General features: G+C 54.6%; 10 protein-coding genes across 10 annotated transcripts; 7 read left to right on the top strand and 3 right to left on the bottom strand.

Moving 5' to 3' along the window:
- Positions 1-1,761: 1,761 nt before the first annotated feature.
- Positions 1,762-2,603, bottom strand: C8A04DRAFT_24434 (Alpha/beta hydrolase fold-1; the record flags this gene model as incomplete). The annotated part of the gene is made up of 2 exons (XM_062779148.1): positions 1,762-2,103; positions 2,184-2,603. The coding sequence occupies 2 exons, from the start codon at positions 2,601-2,603 to the stop codon at positions 1,762-1,764; spliced, it is 762 nt and encodes a 253-aa protein (XP_062641246.1).
- Positions 2,604-3,758: 1,155 nt separating this feature from the next.
- C8A04DRAFT_8879 (uncharacterized protein) lies at positions 3,759-5,308 on the top strand (the record flags this gene model as incomplete). Its single annotated transcript, XM_062785275.1, has 3 exons — positions 3,759-4,124; positions 4,193-4,708; positions 4,802-5,308. 3 exons carry the CDS (start codon positions 3,759-3,761, stop codon positions 5,306-5,308), a joined length of 1,389 nt encoding a protein of 462 aa, XP_062641245.1.
- Positions 5,309-6,398: 1,090 nt separating this feature from the next.
- Positions 6,399-7,000, top strand: C8A04DRAFT_33959 (uncharacterized protein; the record flags this gene model as incomplete). The annotated part of the gene is made up of 2 exons (XM_062782666.1): positions 6,399-6,680; positions 6,764-7,000. The coding sequence occupies 2 exons, from the start codon at positions 6,399-6,401 to the stop codon at positions 6,998-7,000; spliced, it is 519 nt and encodes a 172-aa protein (XP_062641244.1).
- A 329-nt stretch (positions 7,001-7,329) lies between these two features.
- On the top strand, positions 7,330-7,839 carry C8A04DRAFT_24431 (uncharacterized protein; the record flags this gene model as incomplete). Its single annotated transcript, XM_062779147.1, has 1 exon — positions 7,330-7,839. The coding sequence occupies one exon, from the start codon at positions 7,330-7,332 to the stop codon at positions 7,837-7,839; it is 510 nt and encodes a 169-aa protein (XP_062641243.1).
- Positions 7,840-9,837: 1,998 nt separating this feature from the next.
- C8A04DRAFT_24430 (Ser-Thr-rich glycosyl-phosphatidyl-inositol-anchored membrane family-domain-containing protein) lies at positions 9,838-10,669 on the top strand (the record flags this gene model as incomplete). Its single annotated transcript, XM_062779146.1, has 2 exons — positions 9,838-10,015; positions 10,089-10,669. The coding sequence occupies 2 exons, from the start codon at positions 9,838-9,840 to the stop codon at positions 10,667-10,669; spliced, it is 759 nt and encodes a 252-aa protein (XP_062641242.1).
- Positions 10,670-11,964: 1,295 nt separating this feature from the next.
- C8A04DRAFT_24429 (Tubulin/FtsZ, GTPase domain-containing protein) lies at positions 11,965-13,899 on the top strand (the record flags this gene model as incomplete). The annotated part of the gene is made up of 5 exons (XM_062779145.1): positions 11,965-11,976; positions 12,353-12,411; positions 12,471-12,781; positions 12,845-13,348; positions 13,418-13,899. The coding sequence occupies 5 exons, from the start codon at positions 11,965-11,967 to the stop codon at positions 13,897-13,899; spliced, it is 1,368 nt and encodes a 455-aa protein (XP_062641241.1).
- A 717-nt stretch (positions 13,900-14,616) lies between these two features.
- On the bottom strand, positions 14,617-16,520 carry C8A04DRAFT_24428 (uncharacterized protein; the record flags this gene model as incomplete). The annotated part of the gene is made up of 4 exons (XM_062779144.1): positions 14,617-15,138; positions 15,197-16,324; positions 16,380-16,446; positions 16,510-16,520. The coding sequence occupies 4 exons, from the start codon at positions 16,518-16,520 to the stop codon at positions 14,617-14,619; spliced, it is 1,728 nt and encodes a 575-aa protein (XP_062641240.1).
- Positions 16,521-17,309: 789 nt separating this feature from the next.
- C8A04DRAFT_8880 (Sds3-like-domain-containing protein) lies at positions 17,310-19,529 on the top strand (the record flags this gene model as incomplete). Its single annotated transcript, XM_062785276.1, has 4 exons — positions 17,310-18,387; positions 18,474-18,507; positions 18,567-19,083; positions 19,116-19,529. 4 exons carry the CDS (start codon positions 17,310-17,312, stop codon positions 19,527-19,529), a joined length of 2,043 nt encoding a protein of 680 aa, XP_062641239.1.
- A 692-nt stretch (positions 19,530-20,221) lies between these two features.
- C8A04DRAFT_24426 (uncharacterized protein) lies at positions 20,222-20,587 on the bottom strand (the record flags this gene model as incomplete). Its single annotated transcript, XM_062779143.1, has 3 exons — positions 20,222-20,319; positions 20,388-20,515; positions 20,583-20,587. The coding sequence occupies 3 exons, from the start codon at positions 20,585-20,587 to the stop codon at positions 20,222-20,224; spliced, it is 231 nt and encodes a 76-aa protein (XP_062641238.1).
- An 887-nt stretch (positions 20,588-21,474) lies between these two features.
- C8A04DRAFT_33950 (uncharacterized protein) lies at positions 21,475-24,262 on the top strand (the record flags this gene model as incomplete). The annotated part of the gene is made up of 7 exons (XM_062782664.1): positions 21,475-21,839; positions 22,034-22,199; positions 22,253-22,380; positions 22,453-22,656; positions 22,716-23,061; positions 23,129-24,059; positions 24,135-24,262. 7 exons carry the CDS (start codon positions 21,475-21,477, stop codon positions 24,260-24,262), a joined length of 2,268 nt encoding a protein of 755 aa, XP_062641237.1.
- Positions 24,263-24,587: the final 325 nt, after the last annotated feature.

Below are 24,587 nucleotides of genomic sequence, written 5' to 3'. Positions count from 1 at the left end.
ATGAGACGTCCACAATCGAGTTTAAGCTAGACAAGTATGTGTCGTCGCAATTACTAGGACGAGTAGGTGGGAAAATGTAGGTTGAAAAGGGAATTTCAAATTGGACAACTGGTCATTCCGAAGAGCTCTGATCCGAGGGACGCAAGCTCGGACAGGCAGCCGAGCCAGGAACGGACTTGTGCTAGACGGGAGTATAGACAGTCCATCTCGTCACACAACGCTGTAGTCCCGTCGATGGGTATTAGAAGTACATCATTGTGATGTGGTTAGAAGGGATTACCACTGTAAGGCGGAATTTAGACCCTACAAAAGCCGTAGCTCTTCTTTTAGGTTCATGTTTATACTTGGCTAGGCCGGCACAAATCTTAGAAGCAGGGTGAGGGCAGAACTTTCAAGAAGCTCTTGGCTTTCTATTTACCGCCCCAGACACACGATAAGTCTGGAGTGATTTGGCTGGATATTATGAGGGAATTCGACAAAGTGCTGCTTGCCCTTGACCAAGGCCAACAGTTGCACAGCGGCAGAGTTGATGAACAACAAGAGTCCATCGGGACGTTCAAACTAACGAGCGCTGACGAGGCTAGCTCAATACAAGGGTTTCGAGAGCCCGCTTGATGATATAATTCTTCATCGGCTTGGACGTCGTTCCGCTACGAATCACGACTCTAACTTGATAATTTCATGTAGCGGTATATATGAAGTGATATCTCTCTGCGTCTCTCAAGATGGCCAGAACCATGACCCTAATCGCCTTGCTAGAGCCGTTTAACCTGGTCCTTAAAGTGGTCTACAATGGTCTCTGCCTGCGTGTCATTAAATCGGGGCGGGGAACTCTCCGTGTGCGCTGGCCCGCTTCTTCTTCTGTTTCTACCTTTGCTCAGTTGATGGAACATGTGGTTCTTTGCTTGTTTTAATTATATTTTTAAGCCAAGTAGCAGTACATCATTGTAGTGTCTGAGTCTCAGTTGTATTAGATAAAGACCTGAGGGGAGTACTCTTGGGCCCGAAACCTCTAGCAATCAACCACATTCTTTTTCACCGGTCCAAAGCCAGAGTGCTCTGGACTTGCTGCCGAGAGGGGCGTTGCTGTGACTCTGACCGAAGGGTCTTTCGGTGGTTGTTTGTGAGGTTGTAGATGTTTCTATCAAGAGCCGGCTTTTCCTCCAATTTCTAGGAGTCTTACATGAGGCGTGTCATCACTACAAAGCCATGTGCGTGTTGTCCCGATCCCCATTTTCTGTGTAACCCAGTTCTCTAGTAAGTAGGTAATATAGCCTATTTACCACTATGAACATTGAGACTAGATCATTTATCTTATTGTAAACCTTTTAGCTTTACCGGATTATACCCCTTACGATATACCTTCAGTGAACCTTTTAGAGTGTGGTTGAGAGACGATCCGTTACATTGGCCCCCACTGGTTCCTGGCTAGTATTATATTATCCCGCTGGTGCCTGTCGAATGGCGAGGGAGCCATCCCCTTGGGTTCCGTCACTGCCGAACAGGGCTCAAATATATGACCCATCTACCAATGGTTACCTATGTAGCGTAGTATTCGGCGTTCGGTTTAACGGACTTAGCGAGACTGTTTATCACCACACCGCGGAAAACGCCATTGGAGTTATGACCGCACACTCAACATCATTAGGCAATGTAGGTAACTTGTGATATTATAATATGGCAGCACAGGTTGCGCTCTCATCTGTCTAACTGGGGCATCACCACATCCTCCATTACGACGCCATTGCTCATACCCACCACTTAGTTTCCTCCAATGACATCCTTCAGAGCACCCAGAAGCGCCCCGGGCATGCTGAGGAAGCCGCAGTGACCGGCATCAATGCTGGCCTCGAGCGGGTTGGGCGCGGCCTGGATCTGCTGGGCCATGGACTGCTGAAGGTTGAGCGGGAGGGCGTTGTCGATGGTCTGGAAAATGTAGGAGCACGGGATCCCGTTGTTCCAGGGAGCGAACTGGGACGGGGAAGCGAACAGGGCCGCCGAGGTCCAGGTCACTTGCGTGGCCCAGTACGCCTTCTCGTCGGCCGGTAGGTCGTTGAAGCCGATCTCGGGCATCTGCGCGGGGTCGCCAGTGACGCGGTCGTTCTGCTTCTTTGTTAATAACAAGAGGAACTTGTAATATTTGATGCCTGCCCTGGTTTGCAGTAGACAGTGGACGGACTCACGTCAACAATCATCCACGGCAGAGGTTGGCCGCCCAACATGTCCATCAAGCTCTTGCCGACCGGGAGCATAAAGGCAGACAGGTAAACGACGCGGACGACGCCACCGACCTTGCCGGCAGCCTGGCGCGTCGCACGGTCGTAGCCCTGGACGGCGTTGCTGCCGACGACACCACCGGACGAGTGGCAGAGCAGGATGATCTCGTCGCCATGGTCGGCCAGCCCGCCAACGACGTGCTGGACGGCGGCAACGTCCTCGGCAAGGCCGGTTAGGGGGAGCTCGGTGCCGCCCACGCTGGGCAGGGCAACATGGTACGACTGGTGGTTGGCGCGGGCGAGTACGGCCCGGAACTCGTCCCAGGCGTTCGGGAGCTGCCAGGCGCCGGGGACGATGACGATCGTGGGCTTGGTGGCGGCGGCCATGGCTGATGTGGCGACCAAGACAGCCAAGACGAGGAGATGGAAGAGAGGGGCGAGTATTCCTCGGCTGGGTTGCTGCATGTCGGGCTTTTTTTCAGCCAACGACTTCAACCCCCTATTATACGATTCAGGCACTTGGGACCCACTGCTGCGCTCCCCGCTACACTGCAGATAACTAACAAAAGATTTGGAAAGGATGTGAAAGCTCCAAGACACGTCGCAACACGGGAATGAGATGAGCGAGCTGTTCCTGCAGCGTGTTTCACGACCTTTAACTATCGGCGACAAGCACCCCCTTCGAGCGGGACTCTCCTCACGAACTCCTCCTGCCAAGGGCCCCTCGAGTGGGCACTATGGCTTATCGCCATCTCGTCGTCGACGAGGATACACTACACGACTATTGAAATCGGTGGAGTTGGTGCTATTTTAGCTTCATGCAAAGCTCCTTTTCCTGGGTCCGCGGTAATTTGTTGAATGGGGCAAACTGGATCCGAGCTGGGTGCGAGCATGGGCGAGACAGGTCAAAGCTAATCTACATAGGTCAAGCTCGATGCTAGCTTCGGTTGTGCCCTGGTAGCTCCTGCGCGGCCGTGTGCAATTGGTGGTTGAAGTAACATGGTGGGAAAGGTGTGGAGTTGACCGTTCATGTCCTATGTGGGAAAGCCCGGATGACATACCCCAGAACGGTAATTCTGCTTGCGCGGGGAAGAGCCGGGAGGGATCGGCAGTGCAGGAATCCAAAACCCTTCGCGCCAAAGCCAACGTGGTGCTAGGGGGACACGAGGAGAAAATTCTCCGAGTAATCGAGAGCCCGCAAGAGCTCGCAAAAAGCAATGCTGGTGGTGCACGACATGTTGCGAACTCGTTGCCTATCTGGAGACCTGGCCAAGGGGCTAAGATCCCCAAGACAAAAGCATATCGCGCCCCCTTAAACAACGATCGATCTGAGCCCCTGGGTTCCAGTCTGCCGGGTTGCTGCAAGAGTCCAGACTTAATAACGGCAGATGTCGCCCTGGTAAGCATGGGTAGGGAATCCCGCAGTCTTGCTTTGATATTTGCTTTGATATTGTTTAGCCACTTCGGAGTGACCTAGAAGCTGAAGGACACAAGCCGGACGCACTCACAAACCCAAGGGAAGCCTCAACAAGACCTCCCGCCATGGGCTTGCCGCCAAAACCGATACCGGTGGTGTATCCGGTCAACGACACCTCCCGGTCCGAAGCCGAGCGTCAGTATCTGCAGAAATTGACAGAGTTTGCCGCCAAACAGGACTTGACAGAGGACTCGAGGGCCTACGTTCGAAATGTCACGATAGCCTTCACCGTCTTTGCGGGCATCTTCGTGGGGTTACGTTTCCTCGCCCGCTATCGACAGTCTGCTCGCATCCTGATTGACGACTGGATGATGGTGGCTGCCTTCGTGGTGCTGATCGGGAACATGATCATGAACTTGGAGCTCATTCGGATGGGGTTGGGACTGCATTCAGGGGTCTTGACCCTTCCAGAGTTGCAGAAGTTGAACGAGGTATGCATGCACACGCAGTAGTACAGTACCGCCCCTTACTGACTGTCGACTAACTAACCGTTTCGTAGACCCTCGTCGGCGCCGAGATCATCTATGTCACGGGAGTCAACCTGTACAAGATCTCGCTGCTTTTCTTCTACTTTCGCATCTTCCCCATCCGTTCCGTGCGGCTCGGCGGTTACATCTGCGGCGGGGTCACGACCGCTTGGAACATTGCCTGCATCCTGGCGGCCACCTGGCAATGCACGCCTCGCCAGAGGCTGTGGGAGCCATGGCTCGAGGGGACATGCATCGACCTGTTCCTCACGCAACTCTGCATCTCAGTCCCGAGCATCCTCTGTGACATCGCCATCCTCTGCCTCCCTCTCCCCCACGTCCTGCGGCTCAAGACCAATCTCTTCCAACGGGCCCTGCTTGTGTTTGTCTTCTCCCTCGGAAGTTATGTTGTCTTCACGAGCATCTACCGCTTCCGCGTGTACTTGACCTACACGACTGACGACGTGCCATGGTCGCTGGCCGACCCCTGCGCCTGGAATATCATCGAGATCAGCAGTGGCATCGTGTCAGCATGTCTGCCCACTCTGGTAAGCATTTCCTCTCATTTCCTCCCGCCCTTCAACCACCCCTTTCCACACACCAAACACAAACCGTCTCTAACCCCCCCTTTTTTGCAACAGGGTCCCCTCGTCCGCGACCTCTGGAAATCCGCCTGGCCCTCCAGCACCGGCGGCTCCAAGAGCGGCGGCGGCCCCTCGTACGGCAAGGGCTCCTCCGCCATCGTGACCATCGGTGGGACGGGCGGGCGCAAGAACAAGAACAGCGGCCCGCACAGCGGCCTGGGCTCGCACTGGGACCGCATCGGCGAGAGCGGGCCCGACAGCGAGCCGGCTCATTCTCGTGACGATTTGGAGTTGGTGCCCAAGGCGGCGGCGGGGCGAGTCAAGGTCACGGTGCATGCTAGTCCGGTGCCTACTGCGGCGGCGATGCCGGGGTCGGGGCCGGGGAGGAGGAGGGGGAGTGATGAGGAGGATTTGGAAAGGAATGCTGGTGGTGCAGGTGGGGGCGACAGAATGCCGACGCCGCCTAGTGATGATGATGATACTGATCGGTTTCCGAAGAGTGGGATACGGCAGCGGACGGATGTCGAGTGGAGGGTGGAGCGGAGGAGTTTATCGGCGCGATGAGATGATACTAGGTTAAGGGCGTGCGGCAGCAGGTCAGTTTCCCGAGCTGGGCGCCGACACAGATGAATGCCCGAGGTGGGCACTAAGCATGGCAACGGGCCGAGCTTGTTTTTCTTGGTCCAAACACTCGTTTGATCATCGACGTCAGGCTTTCGAGTTGGCAGGAGAAGGTTGGGGGCGGTTCTTTGACAAAATGTACAACAACTCTTGGATTATTGGAGAGCATGATTACGGCCTTTAGCGTTTTAACATAGATAGGTGCCTATTTAATTTCTTCTCACACAACGGCCTTTTAAGGCAGTAACAAACTGGTTGAACGTAGCACAGAATAACCTACCACCGGAAGATCCGTTCAGGGTGAAGTACCTAATGACACCGTTACTTTCAGGGGCCACCTTCACCCTCAGGAAGCGGAGGACAACCTTCATGTTTGCTAGACCGGAATACCCTTGGCGCTGAGAGCCGTGGCTGCTGTTACTGTCAATGAGATTTTCGTCGAGAGCATCGCCCGGACTGTGCCTCAGGCTGGAGCTGACCTACAAAAATCAAGTTCTAGGGGAAATATCAAACGTGATGGTCCGTGAAGTTAACCGGTTTCGTGGGGCAAGCAGCCTTAAATATTGTCATGAGCCAAACTAGGTACTTACCTACGTTAAGGGGTAGGGGTAAATATTGCCGGAGCGCCACTCGGGTCCGAACCGCCCACATTATTTCTAAATTTCTAGCCCAAACTTAGAATATAGAAAAGTTCGAGAAAGACGAACCGACATTCGCTTTGGAGTGCGCGGCATCCGGCAACGCCAGCCCTCTTTAGAGCCTGTAGGCCGGACCTCCGGTTAGTCCTGTATTAACCATCGCCGGACACGGCTGGGTAAATTCGGGTTGAAATTAAAAACCCTCGGAGAACAGCAGTTCGAGGCCAAACGCCAAACCGTTCGGTCGTAAGAACCGACACGACGGGGCGAAAGTCCGGAGGACGTCGAGTATAAAGATGAATGGCTGTGTTGATCGAAGGGATGGAGGACATCATGGGAACAAAACAACAAACCTCATCATTGGCACTATCACTACTCGCTCTCACGACTTCAGAATGCGTTTTTCCGCTTTCACCACTATCGTTTTCGCCAGCTCGGCGTTCGCCTTTCCCTCGTTTGGGTCCCTTTTCTCGCGCCAGGAGGAGGAATGCCTAACCAGGGAGGAGGCCAAGGAGATCGTGGATGTTTACCAGCGCCTCATCGCCAATTATCAGCCTGAGGACGGCGAGAAGTACTGCGCCTCGGACTTCGTCGACCGGTCTGACAGCATCAACACCTTTATCTTCCAACCGCTGGGTGAGCCCACGTTTGCCACCAAGGAAATCTTCATGGAAGCGGTAAGTCAGACGAGGCGTGGTGCGGTGTGGCTGAGTTATCCTCGCACTCTTGACCGGCACAGTTAATGAATGTCATCGGATAGCAACTGTCGAACCCTCCTTTCCCGGTTGTGGTAGACAGCATCGATGCCATCGACTGCGAGGCCATCGGCCTGCGGTGGCACGCGACGTTTGGCGCGGCTAACCAGCCTAGCCGGGGTATCACCATCATCGGCACGACCAAGCGCGAGGGTTGGTGGCAGATCAAGAGCCTGGATGTGGAGTTCAACAGTCTGATATGGCTTCTTAACATGGGCGGTAACTATACGTGGGAGGGCTGAACGATGCCGGAAAGGTAATGGTGAGAACTCGCTCGCGGTTGAGGGCCTGATCGGCTGGGTTGGGTGAGAGTGAGGCTATGGTTGGAAAATGGTAAAGTGGACTTTGTTGGTTGACTAGGGAGACCTAGGTGGAAGATAGAATTAGCCATGAAGAACTAAACTTAGTTTCTGTGGATCAGCGTTTCGCGATGCCAAGCGCGTCACGAACGTGCTGGTGGAAAATTCCCAGTCTCACACTTGCGATGCGAATTTGTCTGTGACACACGACGCCATGGATATCAACAAACTCTGTACGGATAGCTCGCAAGATATGGAGGTTTCATCGACAAATGCCCTCGCAGTCCCGATCGCCGGCACCTTCTGCTCGATCCTCTAGCCTAAAACCGCCTAATACTGGCAATCGTGTTCGAAAGACAACATCCTCACGGGAGCCGCCTCCTCCGCCTCCGCCATTTACCCCCGAGATGAGAGACCGGATGATGGAGTTGCTTGCGGAGGAAACGGCCGCCGGGAATTTGAGTTCTACGAAGGCGATGCAGCGCCGCCCGGCCTTCAAGCGGGTAGCGTTGGCGATGGCAGAGTCGTTCCCTGCGTTCGGATGGAGTGCCTTGAAGGTTCAAAGCAAGATGCGGGACGAAGAAAAGCGGTACATTCAGCTCCTCGGGGTTACCAGGACGCCTGGTAATGGCTATGATGAGATTAGTGGGCTACCGGTGGCGTCGGACGCGTTCTGGGAGGGCTTGCTTTTCGAGGCACCGGAGGAGTGGCTCAGAGTAGAGCCACTCGGGGACGTCGATCATTATGATGAAGTGTTCCCCGATTTGCGCGACTATGGCTAGGGTATTATGAGTGCTCAGGCTATCGTTGATATGTATGATGGGGTTCCGCGGCGAGGGCGTACCAAGAACAATGTCAAGGCACAGGGGCGGAGCAGGAACAACACCAGCGTGGAGGGGAGGAACATTAACAACACCAACGCGTAGTTGGTTGACGATGCAATGTTGGCTTTAGCACGGAGCATCGAGAAGCTTGCGGAGCGGAATACAGCCCCGGGGGACAGTTTGGAGGTGCAAAAAGCCACCAAGAACTTCTGCGATTCATACCAGGACAAGATGGATCTTGATGATCTGACTCGGGTGATTGAACATCTGGTGATGCCTATGAACGCGCTTGTTTGGAACACTGTGACGAGCGAGGGAATCCGTGCACGATATATCGCGAAATGGTTAAATAAATAAGCGGTGGTTGGTACTGCAGTGGAAAAAAACGTGGCAGTTGTTCAAGTTGAAAATACATGCATGTACGTATGTATGTACATAGTAACTTTCTGGCAATGACCTACCCCGCAGGTGCTCTGAAAGATCGCGATATGACCAGCGCTTCTTTGGCAGCACCAAAAATAACCCCACCACCACCGCCAACTAAGCCCAGGGTCGAAATATTACATAACTCAGTCCGAGCTGCAATGAACTTTGTTTGGCGATTCCGCCGCGAATGGGCCGTTTGCACTTGGTCGAATCACTGTTGTGGCTCTGCAGAGAACTTGTGTGTGGGCACTACACAGTTTAAGCGGCCTTCGCGTAGGAAATTGGGTCAATTAATTGAGGGAGATGGGTTGTTGGTGGCGACAGCAGCAACCCAAATGGCGAGAAAATGTTTGCTTTCGTGCTCACCGTCAGTTTCTCGACTTACCGACACCCGTCGCTGGTTGTTTTTCATTTCTCCTCGGCACGCTGGTACATCCTTATAATACATCCACTAGTAAGAGAGAGCGAGAGAGCACTGTGGCGCGTTTTGCGGCCGAGACGTGGAGTCCGAGTGTCTTTTTTTAACATCCACTGGTTGTCCTCCCACACTCCACACACAGTACGGAGACATAGTAACTCCCACGGAGTAGTGTAACGTTAAAGGTCGAGCCGCAACTGTCGACTCGAACGCGGCATTGCTGACATTTCAATTTTTGAGTTTGGGCGAATCAGGAGTTGCGTTTGTTGACGCCCGCTCCATCAGCCCGCGCGGCTGAGGGGTCCCAAAACGGGAGTCGGCCAAGTTTCCCCGAAAACTTGCGCGATGAGGACAGGGTGCGCCTTGGAAAATTGATTTGATTTCGGCCCAATTGTCAGGCACAAGAGAAGTCCTCGAAGGTTTTCTCCACGGGCAGTTCAAGGTTTGTTTGTTTGCTGTTTGGCAGAGGACAAGGCACGATGGACGTCACCGAGAGGGTTTTTGCACAACAGACCCTGATTGGCTATTACCCCTGATCTGAGCGAGGGGATATTCAATGGTGCGTGCCTTATGGACCCACAGAGACCCACCCTTACCGGCCAAGCCGTTGCATGGAAGAGACTCAGAAATGAAGAGAGGGAGTCTTCAGGGGTAAGGGGGTTTTCGGCTGAAGAATTGGCCAATGGGCTGGGCAGGTTGGTTCGCGAAGCCATCCAGAATCGTCAAAGCCCGACAAAGCCTGGAGGAGGAACGGAGAGGGATCCAAGCCCCAGTGGTCATTTCGCCCCGAAGGCGCAGCATGCCCTCCAAGGACGAGTCAGTGTCGGCACAGTGAAAACTACTCTACCCTCCCAGTTCCGTCCTCCCATCTTTCTTTTCACAAGAACTTGTGTCTGCTTCTCATCAGCCAGTGTGGTGTTCCGCCGCAAGCCATTCATTCATTCTTTTCTGGATTCAGTCGCTCTTTTTTAAGCCACACGTCGCTCACTTAAACCTACCGGTTCCTCGTCATTCATTCTTTCTTTTTTGCGGATCACCGTTGTGTAACCAATTTCAAGTTCGGCAAGATGCGTTTCTCTCTCGCTACCCTTTTCGCTTTTGCGAGCGCCGTCATGGCCCAGACTCCCGGCTTCAACCCGATCACCAAGCCTACCGAGGGCGAGAAGGTTCCCGCTGGATCCACGTACAAAATTGTCTGGGAGCCCAGCGCCGCCAACCCCGGAGCGATCACAATCGGCCTTCTCGGTGGAGCCACTCCCAGCTCCCTGAATGTCATCGACACCATCGCTGGTAAGACATCCATCATCCACACTTGGTGGGTCCGATCTGAGAAGAACGTCGCTGACCACTTTGACGTCAATAGCTGCTGTTGATTCTGCGGCCGGCTCGTTCGCCTGGAACGTCCCCGCCACTCTTGGTGACCTGGCCACATATGGCATCAAGATTAGCTTGGACTCCGACCCCGAAAACGTCTTCCAGTACGGCTTCCCTTTCAAGATTGTTGGCCATGCTGGGAGCAGCACCTCCGCTTCGGCTTCCGGGGGCCCCTCGCACACAGCCACGGGCTCGGCGTCAGGCTCCGCTTCTTCGGTCTCGCACTCGGCGACTGGTTCCGCCTCGGATGAGCCCACCACCACCAAGACTTCGACCTCGACCGTGACCTCGACCTCGACCAAGACTTCGACCAAGAAGCACACCAAGACCGTCACTCCCACGACCGTGACCAGCACTTCGGCCTCGTCTACTTCGGTCTCCACTGTCCGCAGCAGCTCGTCGCACACCACCTCCCACGTGCACTCGACGATCACTAGCAGCGTCACCTCTCAGCGCCCTACTTCGACCACATCGTCTACTAGCAGTGTTGCTACCAACGGTGTCGCTTCGTTCGCACCTGGCTCTATTGCCATGCTCGGTGGTGTTGCCATGGCCGTTCTTGCTCTTTGAGCGTGGTCTGATGGGCACTGGTTTTTTTGTGTTGTGTAATTTCTTCTGTGGGGTGATTTTGGGTTCTACTCCCTGGCGATGAGGAATCTTTTCCCTTCTTGTTTGTGTGGTTCGAGAAAATAGGGATGAAATTTGTCAAGTCAATAATGGGCCATGACGGAGGGGTTTTGCAGCATCTGAAAGACGAGAGGTTAGGCTGATGAGGTAATCTTGGTGTAGCCGTGGTGTCGGTGAATGAGATACCCCTGTTAATGTCTGACACGCCCTGCATGCGGCGGGCTCGATCCCGCGTTGTGTCTAACAGCCACTGGTTATATCTGTGTGACGGACTGTTCCCGCCCTGCAACTAGCTGCAACCCGGAGCTGCATTCGGGGCGCGGGCTCCCAGCCTCCATTTCTCTCGTGCAGACAGCGCATCTGGTGGTTCAGTGGTTGGAACCACAAGCTCGAACGCCAGCTGGCCTTGCAGCATGGCGAGATGTCGTTGATCGGCAAAGGCCCAGAAAAGTGAACCTCCACGAGAAAGCTGGGGCCGAAAACTAGCAAGGCAGTAAAACACCTTGAGGAGGTGGCTGGTGGCTTTGCTGGTTGGATATGTTCTCTTGATTCAATCTGCGATTCTGGTGCTGGGTGTTGATAGCGGGGAGGAGCTAGGGGACGAACTTGAGACGACGTTCAGGACAAGACTTCTCGCCATCCGAACACCCTGGTTTCCCCACTAACGTTATTTCGTGTCTCAACGTAGTCAAAGTCTAATCGACTTGCAAGATGTGGCGTTTTCTCACAGTATTTGGTCCTGATGGTTCAGAACACCGGCGCTCTGCTTTGATGTCGCCTAGTCATTATCACGGCAGGCCCGATCGTCATACTATAGTGTAGAGCATGCTGGATTGTGGAGCGGCGGCTTTCGTTGCTTGAGCTCTTTCCGATCGGGACGGGTGGTGCCTTGCATTTTGGATCTCTCTGCGCTGGGTGGGATCCATCGGAGCTCGAGTGTTGCTTGGGACGGAGTGCCGAGGAGGTCGGTCCTGGTGCGTTCATTGGATGAACGTGGCAGGGATGGCCCAAGCGGTGAGAAAGTTGAACCCCACGAAAACTGCCCCTCACAAGGGGATCAAGGACCCACAAGAAACTCATGCCAGAACAAGTCGACCTCTCCGCAATTTCACAACCGGCGCCAACCCTTCCTTTTCTGTTTGCACTTCTCTCCTCCGCGCTGTGCGCTTGCGACTCCGCTCCAGTTCCGATTCCCACCGACACCACCCTTTTTTTCGATACACAGAGAGACCTTCAAGATGAGAGGCGAGGTAAGAGCACACATTGTTGCCGCATTGGTGTTATCATCTCGATGGAGCCGATCAGGACTTCAAGGGGCGCGCTGAGTTACTCCAGGAAGTGCGGAGACTGGGCAATGCGATACCATCGCCATCCCGTGATCCGAATTTCGGGGTTGGTGGGTTGGAACCATCCGCCGTTCTGCTTCGGCATCGCTGGTTCACGCCCGACGTGGTCGCGATGGGCTTCCTAGGCCCATTGGCGACCCCCCACAACTCCCACAACTCTGCCGCACCACTCGACATTGGATTGGGGGCCATATGAAGTTGCTAAGCCGCCCGGCACAACACGGCTTTGTTCCTCATGACGGTAGTCAGAGCTCCCCGCTGACACGGTTATGCAACCTAGGTTCTTCACGTCCACCTAGGCCAGGCTGGTGCCCAACTGGGTAACAGTGCTTGGGAGTTGTACGTCTTCACCGCCTTTGCTATGTGGAAGCACCAGCTTGGCTAACTGGTGTCTTCAGGTATCTCCTCGAGCACGGGCTCGGAGCGGATGGTCGCCCGGATCCTAACGCTAAGGACATCGCCGAAGGCGGTTCTTTCGAGACTTTCTTCACGGAGACTAGCAATGGCAAATACGTTCCGCGGTCCATCTTTGTCGACCTGGACCCTTCCCCAATTGACGAAATCCGCACCGGTTCCTACCGCCAGTTGTTCCATCCCGAGCTTCTGATCAACGGGAAGGAGGATGCCGCCAACAACTACGCCCGTGGGCACTACACCATTGGCAAGGAGATGATTGACAATGTCATTGATCGGATCCGCCGTGTTGCCGGTATGCTCTCTGCCGACGAGACTGACCATTGGGAAGGCGCATGGAACTAACGCAGCGATGTAGACAACTGCCAGTCGCTTCAGGGTTTCCTGGTCTTCCACTCCTTTGGTGGTGGTACGGGGTCCGGTTTTGGTGCTCTCCTTCTTGAGCGTCTCTCGACCGACTATGGCAAGAAGTGCAAGCTCGAATTCACCGTTTACCCAGCGCCACGCCTCTCGTCAGCTGTTGTCGAGCCGTACAATGCCGTCCTCTCTACTCACAGCACCATCGAGAACTCTGACTGCACCTTCCTCGTTGACAACGAGGCCGTGTACGATATCTGCCGCCGGAATCTGGACATTCCCCGCCCGAGCTACGAGCACTTGAACCGCTTGATTGCCCAAGTTGTCTCCTCGATTACCTCTTCGCTGCGGTTCGATGGCGCCTTGAACGTCGACTTGAACGAGTTCCAGACCAACCTGGTCCCGTACCCCCGTATCCACTACCCGTTGATCAGCTACGCCCCCGTTATCTCCGCTGCCAAGAGCGCTCACGAGAGCTTCAAGGTCTCCGATCTGACCTTCCAGTGTAAGTGAAAACAATGTTTATGGAAACCCCAGTATCCTTGTGTGTCGCTTAACTAACGTTTTCCCTCAGGCTTTGAGCCCAACAACCAGATGGTTGTGTGCGACCCCCGCAAGGGCAAGTACATGGCCGTCGCTCTCTTGTACCGTGGCGATGTTGTCCACCGCGACTGTAGCGCGGCCGTGGCTCAGCTCAAGGCCAAGGCCTCGTTTAACCTGGTCGAGTGGTGCCCTACCGGTTTCAAGATCGGTATCAACTACCAAAAGCCCGTCGCCGTGCCTGCGGCCGCCGAGGATGGTGGTCTCGCCGGCGTCGATCGCTCCGTGTCCATGCTGTCCAACACTACCGCAATCGCTGAGGCATGGTCGCGCCTCGACTACAAGTTCGACCTCATGTACAGCAAGCGTGCCTTCGTTCACTGGTATGTTGGTGAAGGTATGGAGGAGGGTGAGTTCAGCGAGGCCCGCGAAGACCTGGCAGCCCTCGAGAAGGACTACGAGGAGGTGGCCGCCGATTCCACGTACGAGCAGGAGGAGGGCGAGGTTGATTACTAGAGCGGGGTGTTAGGAACTGCGAGTTTGGTGGTGTAAATCTGCCCTATGGCTGGCTCCGACTCGAGCCAGCTTTGGTATGAGGAATGATGATAGGATCCTTTTTTTGCCTTTTCGTTTGTCTTATGAAGATAATATCCCCGGCCGATGGCGTGCTCTTTCTACTTGTCGCACTATCCATCTTCTTTTCATGAGAGATCGTACAAAGAGCGTGGATAGGCGTATTGGTGGTTGGGTTACTCTGGGTGGTTTGATGATTGTATGGTTGTGGACGCTATTTTATGATGGTTTCTGTTGTTTCCGTTGGTACATACCCGCTGAGACTAAAAAGGAGCTTTCTGACATTTTTTCTTTTATTCCTTGTCGGCGTGTGGTTCATGATGTCAAGATCAGACCAAAAAGCCCGTAGGGAGTGGACCAATGGTTATTCAGCTAATTGGTCGAACCTCACCCACTTGCCATAATTAGAGAAGAGCCCATTGTATGTACCTTGTTCCTCTTGATCCGCGGGGGGTGGGGAGGGGTAAATTTGAGGCACGGAGGGAGGGTTAGACTCACTGTACGCACCGTTTTCTAATTTCAATAACATTATTATGCGGCGACCTGACCGCGAGAGCTGGTCGCGAGAAACGTCGACTGAAGCTAACTAGGACACCATTTGTACATACGGCTAAATTCAGGGAGACATACAGCCCTACAGCACCAGACCGGACCACCACTTCAGTGGCTCACCTTCCCACTCTTCCCCTTCTTATTGGGTGCCCTCGGCTTCGGCTTCGGCTTCCCCTTTTTGAACTTCAAATCCTTTGGCTTACCATCTCTGGCGCTAGCTCGGCGGCCCTCAAAGACGAACTGCTCAGGCCCCTTGATACCAGAGTCGTTCTTGTCCCCCCCAGCGGCGTCATTGCGGTTTAGGAACCTGTCGCGCCGATCTCGCCTCTTCTTGTTCCCACCAACGGGTTTACCTGTAAGGTGTGCCGCACCAAAGCGGCCAAGCAGTTTGCTCGCGCGGCCCGCCAGTGTCTGCGATTCGGCGGTAGGCTTGGGCACGTATTTCCCCTTGCTAGCGTCCCCTTTGGCGCCGGACTTGCGGTCAGATCCCGCGGCGCGTTGGGTGCGGGCTTCCATTGCCCGGGCCGTTTTGTGTGGCGCCTTGCACCGGCTGACGCGCAGCTCGCGGGGGAGCATGGGTGGGAACTTCTTGCCGTTGAGTAGGATCGCGGCTTCAACGGAGTTGGCGTCCTACAGGGAAGGTTAGTCACAGGTAGTAATGGACGATGGAGAAGAGAGCGGGACTGACATAGAACTGGACGTAGGCGAAACCCTTCCCAACCCGGGTCGCTGCGTCTCTCACGACACGCACGCTTTCCACCTTCCCAGCTTCTTTGTTGAAAGCGCGCCAGAGACCTTCGTCGATGTCCATGGGCGTCTTGGTGCGCTTACGCTTCTCCGTCACTTCTTTGCCGTTCTCGTCCAGTTTGGTATTGTACACGGACTCATCACCGACGAATCCTAAGTTGCCGACAAAAACGCAGCGGCGGTGATCAACCGGCGAAGGATGAGCGACGCTATCGACGCGAAGATGTCGGTCGAGCACCGTAGTGCCATTGAGTTGTGCAACTGCTAGCCGCGCCGCTGCTGTAGTGCTGTACACCGCATAGGCATTGGTGGACTTGGTAGTGGCCTCCAGCACCTGCTTCTTGATGTATGCAGCACGTTTAGGGATGCCTGCGGTTTCGAAGGCGGTTGAGCGAAATCGTATCGATTCCACTTTCTGGGGCGGGTCGGCCTTCTTGTCCAGTACGGAAGAGAGATGATTGAGAAGCGTCTTTTTCGCACTGCGTGATGTGATAGCTTCTGCCGAGACGTTGCTAAGGAAAACCGTACGGTTCGCCTTTTCAAGCTCCGACACGGCCGGCCCCGCAGCTACCGATTCGTGGACGGGGATATCGCCTTCTGAATCGGAATCGTCCATCTCTTTGTCCTTGGGGGGTTGCTGAGTTGATGTGTTACCTACACCATCCCCTTTCCGTCGTTTCCCTGAGGGTTCTTCCTCATTGACTAAGCGTTCGAGATAATTTGCCTCAAGATTCTCGTCATCATCGCGGTGTCGCCGTTTCCGTTTTTTCCCGTCCTCTCTTGATGCCTCTAATACGGCGGGCTGGGTTGCCGTGGCCGAATCATCGTCGAGGTCTGAAACGTTGTCCATTTCCACGTCACTCAGGATCTCATCGTCTCCCGACGACATTTCCTCGTCGTCCCCCAGGCCCTCGGCCGCAAAATCGGCGTTAGGATCGGCCTCTGAGCTCTCGGATTGATCGTCTTCGTCTTCATCGTTCTCGTTATCCTCACCCTGAGCAGCCGTTCGAGGACGTTGGGGTAGGAGATCGGGATAACGTGACTTCGGAGGAGTCTTCACTGATCCCGCCTAGGAGATTATCAGTATGGTGCTTGGATGTCAAGTTTATAATCAAGTGACGAACACTCTGGGAGAACAACGCGTCCAACGTAGGATCGATTGCCTTCGATGGGGCAGATAAGCCCGATTTACTGCCAAAATTTACGGTTAACGAGCCACTCTAGCATGGAATATAATCAAGGCTCACGGCGTACCTTTTTTCCATCTTGTTTTTGCAAGCGCCCGGACGCACGACTCGACAAAGCTTCAAGAGAATTGGGGTTGGGAGGATGGTGGGGTTTGAGAGGAAGATTGAAGTGTTTGTCGAGGACTCCTTGAAGTCTAGCGAGCCACGTATGACAAGACAGCGATTCCACTGCGCGGTTTTCAAACAGTCCGAATTTCTGCCCAGCTGTCTCTCTCCAACCAATTCCTCTCTTTTCTCGAGCCCGGAATCAAAAAAGCAGCCGCAGGTTCCTCCAGTAGACGAACGGATCACAGTCCTGTGGTAGAAACGGCGTCAGTGGGGACGGTCCACCGAAAATTCGCTTATCGCTTCTTATCGGAAACTGCCGAGATTCACCGCTCTGGGCGGCGGCAGGAAATCGGGCAAGCGGGCAGGCAATGGCCCCAGTCCCAAGCAGCTCGGCCGGTTCGATTCCGCCCATTTGTGTCTCTCTCCTGCAGTCTCCCAGCGGCGCTGCCGGCTTCCTGTCAACACCACCCGAGCTCGCCGACCTCCCACCCACCACACATTTGGCGCACACTTTTGAACGAACTCAACGGTGAAAGCGCGCCTTACTCCATTTGTTAAACTTACCTCAATTTATATTTTGCTAAAAAATTCGTCGCACTTTCGCCTGGGCACAACTCTGCCCTTGACCTCGTCAAAGCGACTGCGCGACCCTGACGCAGACTATTCTCGCGCGATCTAGCCTCCCCGACCGACGGTTTCTAGCAGAAAATTTGGAACTAGACTTAGCATCTTGTTCCCGATTCATACATATGGTTTACGATGGCCACCGGCGACACCGTGCCGCCCATGGCACTTTCCAGCCCGGCCCCGCCTGTCCTGGACAACAGCCCCAGTAACCTCTCAAGCCCGCTCAGCGACCCTGAGGACCGGGACGGATACGGCGACGAGGCGGATCTCGACATGCGCGACGGCCACAACACGCCCACCCGTAATGGAGTCAAGACCGCTATCGATTCCGACGCCGCGTCCGAGTCAGACGACGAAAGCAAGCTATCCGAAGTGGACGTCAATGATTCGGAAGCCGAAACAGAACGTCTTTATGATACCCCACCAAAGAACGGCGCGACACGCGACATAATAAACACGGCTGGCGAAGGAAATCGGCGATTCACTGACCGCCGAGATCGACTGTTCGAGCGCAGCCCGAGCAAGCTCCACCAACAACTTCGAGCCGACCTAGACACAAGGGAAGATTCCAGCCGCCACAATTCTGGTTCCGACGGCGAAGATGATGACGAAAGGGATGCTTCATTACCCCCCAGCGACCCCGAGCCCGAGCCGATTAAAGAAACTCGACTCCGAGGGGCCTTGCTAGCGAGGAAAAGCCAAGTTGTTGCCCCCAACGATGGACCAACTTCACACCCCAGGAGGAGCTCCGGCGATTCGCGAAAAAGGAAGCGGCCTTCTATGGTTGAGCACTCAGAACTAGAACAGCCGCTTAAGAAGCGGTCTGGGTCGGTCACTGCCGCCGACCGTGGCAATACCGAGGACGTCGCAATGGTTGATGATGACGGGGTGTCGACAAACCCGCAAAGCGGTAATCATACCGCCGAAGAAGACAATGAGGAGCTTGCGACGGCAGCGGAAGCCAAAGAGGAGCCCGCCGACACGGTTGAAGAAGACGTGGCGATTGCGACCAGGACTCGAAAAGGGAGGCGCAGTCCTACAAAAAAGCAGAAGAGTAAAAGCCCCGAGGAAGCTAAAGAGGACGCACCAGATGAGCCTCCAGAGGACGGCGACGTCCAAAGTGTGGAAATACCCACACCCCAAGCCGAGGACGACCACGCGGACGAGGCCGATGAAGAGGCGGAGGCTGCCCACCGTAATGAGGAAGAATGTATGTGTTCAGAAGATTGCCCTTATGAGCGAAGACTAATTGGGTGGCAGTGGAACGAAAGAAAGCAGCCTGGGAAGAACTAATAGCGATTGAGAAGCAATTTACTAGCTTCCGTGAGCGGTACGTTCGCGACCAAGCCCGGGTTACCTTGAGAAGCTAAATGCTAATTTTGCGTATAGCCTTTATCAGGAACGTCTTGAACAACTCAACCAGGAAGAAGCGATGCTCACGAGCGATAACCCGACCCACCCCGAGTATCTCGCCATGCTACAGTGCTTAGAAGAACGGCGATCTGAGAAGGTTCGGCGAAGCGAACTCGAACTACAATTCAAAATGTCGGTGCTTCGACGTCGAGCAGTGGCGGAACGCTCTCAGATTATGTCACAGTTTTTTCAAGCTGTCCGTGAACTGCGGGACGAAACAATGGCAGAACTAGGCCAAGAGTGGTACCAGATCCAACAAGAACGGCGACGGGCTGCCAACACGATACCGGATTATGGGATCCGGTTTCCTGTAGCGAGGGGCGATGCAGTCCGAAACGCGGTTTCGTACAACAAGGAAGTCTCGGTGCTCTCTGGCTTTGCGAAACATGTTGGGTTTCCAGCAGCGCCGGCTATTCATGGCGCCTCTGAGGATCAACTGGAGGCTGATCTAGAAGCTATTCAGGCAAGTTATGGCGGCGACGCGACCTACTTAGTTGGAGACTGAATACTAACTGGCTGGGACAGAGTGTTCGGGAACCGATGCAGAGGCAGACCTCGAATCCCGGCCCCCCATTCCGCCCAGAGTATCCAGGCGGCCTTGCGTCATTCGTACAGGGACTGGGAGCCGCGGGAGAACAGTTTATTGAGCAGACCCCTTGGGCGAACCCCAACCACCCTTCTCACCGCATGCAGCCACAGCCTCAGCCGGGACACCGCGAAGGAAATCCTCAGCTCGCTCTTGCTGGCCCATCATCCGGCCCTAGAAGGCACTCAGGGCAACCTGGAGGATTGTTCTCGTCGAGTACTACAACCATACTCAATGGCGATTCCCCTGGGCAGGTCCAGAGAACGCACTCGCCGACTATTGGGGAGCCTAGCTCCAAAAGGAACGCCGCGCCTGAGCCGCTCCGGCGGGAGCCCGCCGTTCATGTGTCTTGATTCCGCGGTCTAGTTTCGTTGTTTTTTCCGTCTCGCTCATTTTTCTACCGTGTCGTCATGGATTTGGAGCTAGCATTGCCAGATTTTAGCGGAGTTAAACCGGCAGGTATCAGGGATATTGAGGGGCTCTGCCATGGTGGTCGAGCGTTGGTTACTTTTTGTGGTTTATCGTTTGATTCCGGTCTTCTTCGTACCCTTAACTTTCCCCCCACTTATACGGCGGGTATTTTAGGGCCGCGGGGGAGGCCGTGGATCTACGGGCCCAGCAGGTTAATGCTGCATAGATGAGATATATGTGTGGATGAGGGCGGACATAACTGGGGGCGCTGGTTCTTCATTACGTTGGTTCTTGACAGCAGTCAAGTTTTTGGTGTTTGGTTTGGCATGAGGGCTTGTGTTGTATAGGAGATTATTCCGCTCACCGAGGTTCACTGGTGTCTCCCTTATTTTTCTTTCCGTCTTTGTGTTGGCTTTTGTTGATATCCGGGCTAGACGCCCATGGAGACCCCATTGCTACTTTTTGAATCAAATTACAGTTCCTAACTCCGTGTTTGATGTGCTCGACCACATCAAGATACACACGTCCGTCCAACTACGCTTTTGTATCCTAGTCCTACACATTGCCGCCCATAGCCGTGACAAACCCCCCTCCTCTCCTCCCATTAACAGATTTCTTTTTCTTCCAGTGTACTTCACTTTTTCCCAGTCTGCGGGGCAGGCTTTACAGCCACATCCGGAACTTTAACGTCGTCGAACTCATCCTGACCGATCGCATGGATAGTGTAAGCCCCTGCGAAAAGTGAAGATTAGCAAGTTGTCCCCTCGAGAGTGTAGTTGTAACTCTAGTCCATAGCGTACAAATGCCAATCGCAATCGCAGAAACGCTGAGGCCGACAACCGCGTTCTTGACTAGGTATGGCCGTCTCGCCCGAATTAAGGCAGCTGACTGGCGATTGCGACTGTCGTAGTAGGATGAACGTGGGAACCTGGGAAGTACGAGGGGTTAGAATCGAGTCTGTGGTTGATCCTTGGGCAGTGTTGCAGCTAGCTTACACCATGGTGTTGTTGTCTGGGTTGGGTGACCAGCCACGCTTGGGGGTTGACACCAGTGGCTTTCAATGGGGGAGAAATGGACAATGCTGCTGTCGGATGTTCCCGCGGTGGGCTGTGGCGCTTGATAACGGGACAGCCAGCGTTATCGCAGATGGTCCAATGAGGTTGTGTGCGCATCAACAGCGCGAAAGAGAGTGGCTCGTGCGCTTCAGAAATGTGGCCCCTGGTCTCTTCACGTCACCGTGCCCTGAAGCGCGTCTCGCATCTTTCAACCCTGGAACAAAGCTTCCTCAAACCTCACAATCGCCATAATTCACTGTCCAACCCTGAACGACAACTTGGCTCTGCTGTACGATCGAGAAAAAGGGGTATCGGAGGCAGTTACTGAACGATATTTTCTTGTTTTGCAGGCGGTGGAATTGATAGATCTGATGCCGCCGAGTTCTGCGCCAGCTTGAACTTTTCCACAGGGTTTCTTTCATTCCTTCCACCACTCGCCATCTCCAACAACACATCGCAGGATGACCTAGCCACTGCCTTAGGCCCCGCAAGTCGACATCGTGTATTTGGTTGCGTGGGGCTGATTGCCTACCATTTTGCTGCGACAATAGCTTGGTTCTTGCTCGGCGTACCCGAGCATTAGATCGGGCACCGCAGCAGGTGGGCAGGCACCGTTGAGGAAACACGAACACAGGCAGGGAAACACTGCTTTGGCTTGATCGAACGACAACTTAGACTATCTCTCCTTCTTCACATCGCGGCTTGAAGCATCAAGCAGTATTCTGTGTAGAACTTTCGCTGCTCTGCCCCTTTTATTACGCTCGCCGACGGTCCGTGGTACACCTCAGATCGTGCCCTTCCATTCCGTACCGTACGGTTCATCGAAACAGCCATGGCGGCCGATTCGGCTTCAACGCCGTCTTCCAACAGTGCGGTTTCCATCGCAGAGCAGTTGGAGCAACTGGGCGCGGCTCGAAAAGTCGCGCTTGAAAACACAACCTACTACGACCGCATCGTCAAGGGCGTGCTTCCTATCATCGGGCCAACAGCACCGATCCAATTACGCCGCTGGGGCGCCGAATTCTTAGCCGAGTCGCTCGCGACCCCGGTATTGGCAACCCGCGACAAAGAGAACCTAACGATTGCCGTTTTGGACACCCTTAAGGGCCTGCTTGATGGCGCAGGCGAAGATGCTATCGTGCTCAAGGCAAGCATTTCGGCCGCCGCCAGCGCGTACCCTGTAGCGTTTAGATGGATGTGAGTCGTCCTTTACCCCCCTTAGATAGCTTGCATATCCGTATTTGGGCAATGGATGTAAGGAGGAGCCCCATATGCCCGCTGTGTGCTCCTCCCTACCTGCTTCCCTTGGGGTTTGATGGTGGCGCATATTCCTATTGCGGCGCCTCCAGAAGAAATACGGCAAGGCAGCTTGACTGACCTTGGGCTTTTAGAATCCACAACTCCTATCACACTGAAAGTTGGGAACAAATGTCGGCTATCAAGTCGAGGATATTCCAGATCTGGGACGGGGCACCAGCCCCGGTCAGGCTGAGCTGCATCAAGTTTGCACAAAGGGTGGTGCTTGCTCAGACCCCTTCCAATGGCATGGAACAAAAGGTTAGTAGGCTGCTGCACTTAGAAGACTGCAGTCGTTGACCAAGTGAGAACAGTACAACGGCCTGGATGTTTCTTTGAACATGATGACGGAAAGCCATCCCTTGTTAGATGCCCGGCAGCTAGAAGCCGAGGCGACCGGGCTTCTGGACAGGATGCTAGGTGTCTTACAAGAAAGCAGCAGGTAAGAGCTCATAACCTAGAAATGTGTCGTGCAAAGGAAGAGCCGGACAGCTGACTGTATGTTCTTGCTTAGTGATGCGCTGCTCGTGGATGCGACTATCAACTGCCTCTCCATTTTGGCCCGGACCCGGCCGAGCACCTCAAATCGTATTCTCAACACAGTCCTCAACTTTAACCCGCTGAAGTTGGCCAACTCCCCGATGACACCAAAAACAAAGGTCCTGGTTAGGTCCCTGGAAAAGACCACTCGCATGTTCCTAACCCATATTCTAAGGCGGTAAGTACCACCAGGGAAGCAGCGGCATCATACACAGCAATGTTCTAACATTTTGACAGGGACCCTGGCAACCAAATGGCGGGACGCATTCAACAATATGTGGAGAGGTTGACGCGGTCCCGAGCGGAGATATTTGATGAGGCAGGCCGCAAACGAGCTCTCGCCGATCAAGCAACAGCCGCCTACGGAGATGCCAAAAGGCAGAAGGCAGAGACCGACATTCCACAATTTTCAATACCCCCGCTAGGACCCGGACCACACTCCCTTGCTGCGGTGTTCACCATTACGAATAACCCCGGACTCCAAGCGTTTGACGTCACACAGCTTCCCGATCATCTCGTCTCTAGAATCAGTGTGAGGACTTTGGCCGGCATTGACCAGAAGTTTTTAGATTTTGCCATCAGTGTAAGTACTCATAATGCATCCCTCGGTCTGGCACACCGGCTGTAGCATACTAAAACTTGCGGACCAGGGCATTCACGACCGTCTCACCTCGCTCTACGCGGCTGGAGCAGCCGCAGCAGCAGCATCCCAACCAGCGGTGATCAACGCTGCCACGGCCCCGCTAGGTGTTGAAGAGGACGATGACGATGACTACGAGCCAGACCTTACTCCGGCTGAAGACACAGAGCAAATTCTCAACAAACTTGATAACGCTCCCCCTGAGGAGGCGATCGGGTCGGCCGCCGATGCTGGCGCGGCCCTACCTCTGGGCCCCTTCACCCTTCCTCCCCCGCCAACCCTCGACCCCGAGACGGCCTCGAAGCTCAGTCAAGCCGCCGCGGCGCGCGTTTTCGGTCCCCTTTCATCTCTCAAAGACCCTGGAACAGGCACGCGCAGACCCAAGGCGGGCATCAACCGTCTGGCTGCGAGCTCGTACGACCGGGACTCGTGGTTGACATTGATCACACGTCTTGCGACTCGCAGTACGGCCGGTCTCGATGACGGCAGTGATAACAGCAACACCATTGTGAAGGCGGAGAAAACAGGGCCATCAGGCATGTCGCTTGGCGATAGCATCCGGGAGCTGCTGTTCACGTACATTCTCGAGGACTGGCGGCGTCGCATAGAGATCGCCGTCGCCTGGCTCTGCGAGGAGTGGTACAACGATCAACTGGCTAAAAAGTCCGGCATGGTCGGCGCGGGCGGGCTAAACTATGAAAAGTGCGCGCTGCGGCTGGTTGATGGGTTTCTGAGCTATATCACGGCACAAGACAAGGTACTGACGCGGTTTCTCGCTGAGATCCCGGAACTGAGCCGTCCGCTGTTGGGCAAGTTGAAGGCGCTCTGTGCAGATCCGACGACAGTGCAACTAGCACTCACGAGCCTGCTGTATCTCGTCATGATGCGGCCACCAGTAAGGGAGATTGCGTTGGACACAGTGGCGGAGATTTGGACCGAATGTGAGTGCCCATGATCCCCTCTCTGCAGTGATGACTGATAGGTGTTGGATTGCGGCTGACCTTGATGGTGTGTAGACGAGGACGCCCGCCCGTTGGCAGCGAAGTACCTAGTCAAGTGGCGTCCCGGGTTCATCGAGTTGCAGACTCGCGGTGCCGGCGGCGAGGTGCCGCCTCCCACCAGCAACATGGCGGTTGCCACATGAGTCGACATTTAAAGGCGATGAGAAGCACAGGATTGGACGACAGTTATGTATTTATATGACCATGCTCTCGATCAACGACGGTAATAACCGAGGGTCGCTTCATCGGATACAGAGGGGAACTCCTCAGCGCAGGAACTAGTGTCAGGAGGAGGCATTTGACGCGCCAAAACCACGAGAAGCAGAGGGTTGGCTTTATGAGATATCATAGCTACTGCGGTACGCGACGCGACGCGCCTCATCACTGAGATTTCTATTGCATGAGCCGTTATATTACCAGAGACCAGTTGTGTACCTAGATACGGATACCTTGTATGTTTTTCTTGAC

Source organism: Dichotomopilus funicola, assembly GCF_033296635.1.
Source record: "Dichotomopilus funicola strain CBS 141.50 unplaced genomic scaffold C8A04scaffold_2, whole genome shotgun sequence".
Taxonomy (NCBI): domain Eukaryota; kingdom Fungi; phylum Ascomycota; class Sordariomycetes; order Sordariales; family Chaetomiaceae; genus Dichotomopilus; species Dichotomopilus funicola.
The sequence above is the reverse complement of the archived record's forward strand: the minus strand, read 5'-3'. Positions and strand labels throughout refer to the sequence as shown.